Source organism: Mandrillus leucophaeus, unplaced genomic scaffold (assembly GCF_000951045.1).
Source record: "Mandrillus leucophaeus isolate KB7577 unplaced genomic scaffold, Mleu.le_1.0 Scaffold681, whole genome shotgun sequence".
Taxonomy (NCBI): Eukaryota; Metazoa; Chordata; class Mammalia; order Primates; family Cercopithecidae; genus Mandrillus; species Mandrillus leucophaeus.
Window position 1 is genome coordinate 705122 of NW_012107375.1, and position 1056 is coordinate 706177.

Genomic DNA, 1056 nt, shown 5'->3' on the forward strand with positions numbered 1-1056 from the left:
AATAATAATAGTAATATATCACATTAGTTTATCACTTGTCACAAGTGGACCACACAAATCCAACATGCTACTAATAGAGGAAACTGGCAGGGAGGGAATGCTGAGGGGTTCTATGGAACTCCATGTCCTTTCTGTTCAATTTTTCTATAAACTTTCAACTGTACTGAAAAGAAAGAGCCTATTCATTTTTTTAAAGCCCACAGAGGCATCCACCAGACACGTGTAGCTTCTGTCTTCCTCCTTGGTGACTCACATTTTGGCCAGGACATACCCCACAATCTTCCCATTCTCGTCCTCAGCAATGTAAGAGAGCTGGTGACAGAGAGGAAAAGGGAGTGAGAAAACTTCATGTTGGAGCTGGAGGAGCCCTTTAGAGGGACACAAGCTGGACGAGTGGCCAGTTGTGTGATGGCTCATGACCTCCAGGCTGGGTGACTTGGTCTCCCCCGCGCCACACTGTGCCCTGCCCATGCCCAGAAAGAAGATGCAATGTGGGGATCCTGCCCGATGCCCCAATTCTCGGCTCCCTTCAGGCGCCTTCTTTTCCTTTGCCCCTGCCTGCCAGCTGAAAACACTAGGGACGTCACCAACCATACAGCCCCCTGGGCTCTGACAGACTTGTCCACTCCCTCCAAGATGGCCCGATTGGATTTTCCTCGGCCTGGTTTCCCCCACGCCCAAATTCAGAAGCTGCCCACCTGGGGCCAGGAAAGGCCATGGTAGAAGTAGTATTTCATCTGGTAGTTCTCGGGCAGGCAGAGGAGGTTGCAGTGCTGCATGTTCATTAGGTCCTCTGGCTGCAAGGAAGGAGGGCAGTGGAACGCGCTCAGTCCAAGGCGCCGGTGACCACGGGTGAGAAGTCTGCTCCCCGTCGGTCTGCTCGGCCCCCCTCCCTCGGGGCTGAGCAGGCGCTGTGACGATCTGACTTTGCACAACGCCCAGAGCACAGGAACAGCAGTGGGCGCCCGGAGGTCCCCGGAGCCCACCCAACGCAGGCCCGACATCACGCAAACAGGAGGGAATCGCAGCCCCGGCCTCTTCGGCGGGCTGGGCCAG

At 55.2% G+C, this 1056-nt stretch overlaps 2 protein-coding genes across 4 annotated transcripts in view; both read right to left on the reverse strand.

Moving 5' to 3' along the window:
* Positions 1-1050, reverse strand: part of NAA10 (N(alpha)-acetyltransferase 10, NatA catalytic subunit) — an 11650-nt gene extending 10600 nt beyond the window's left edge. For 2 of the 3 annotated variants that reach the window (XM_012002276.1, XM_012002275.1), the window contains exons 1-2: positions 699-1050; positions 254-312 (exon numbers count right to left, since the gene is read on the reverse strand). In XM_012002276.1, coding sequence (XP_011857666.1) covers positions 254-312; positions 699-1004 — 365 coding nt within the window. In that variant the 5' untranslated portion in view covers positions 1005-1050. The remainder of the gene's footprint in view (positions 1-253; positions 313-698) is intronic. The other variant, XM_012002277.1, reaches the window with a different exon arrangement.
* RENBP (renin binding protein) overlaps positions 1-1056 on the reverse strand; it is an 18267-nt gene that overhangs the window by 4449 nt on the left and 12762 nt on the right. The gene's annotated exons all lie outside the window — the stretch shown is intronic.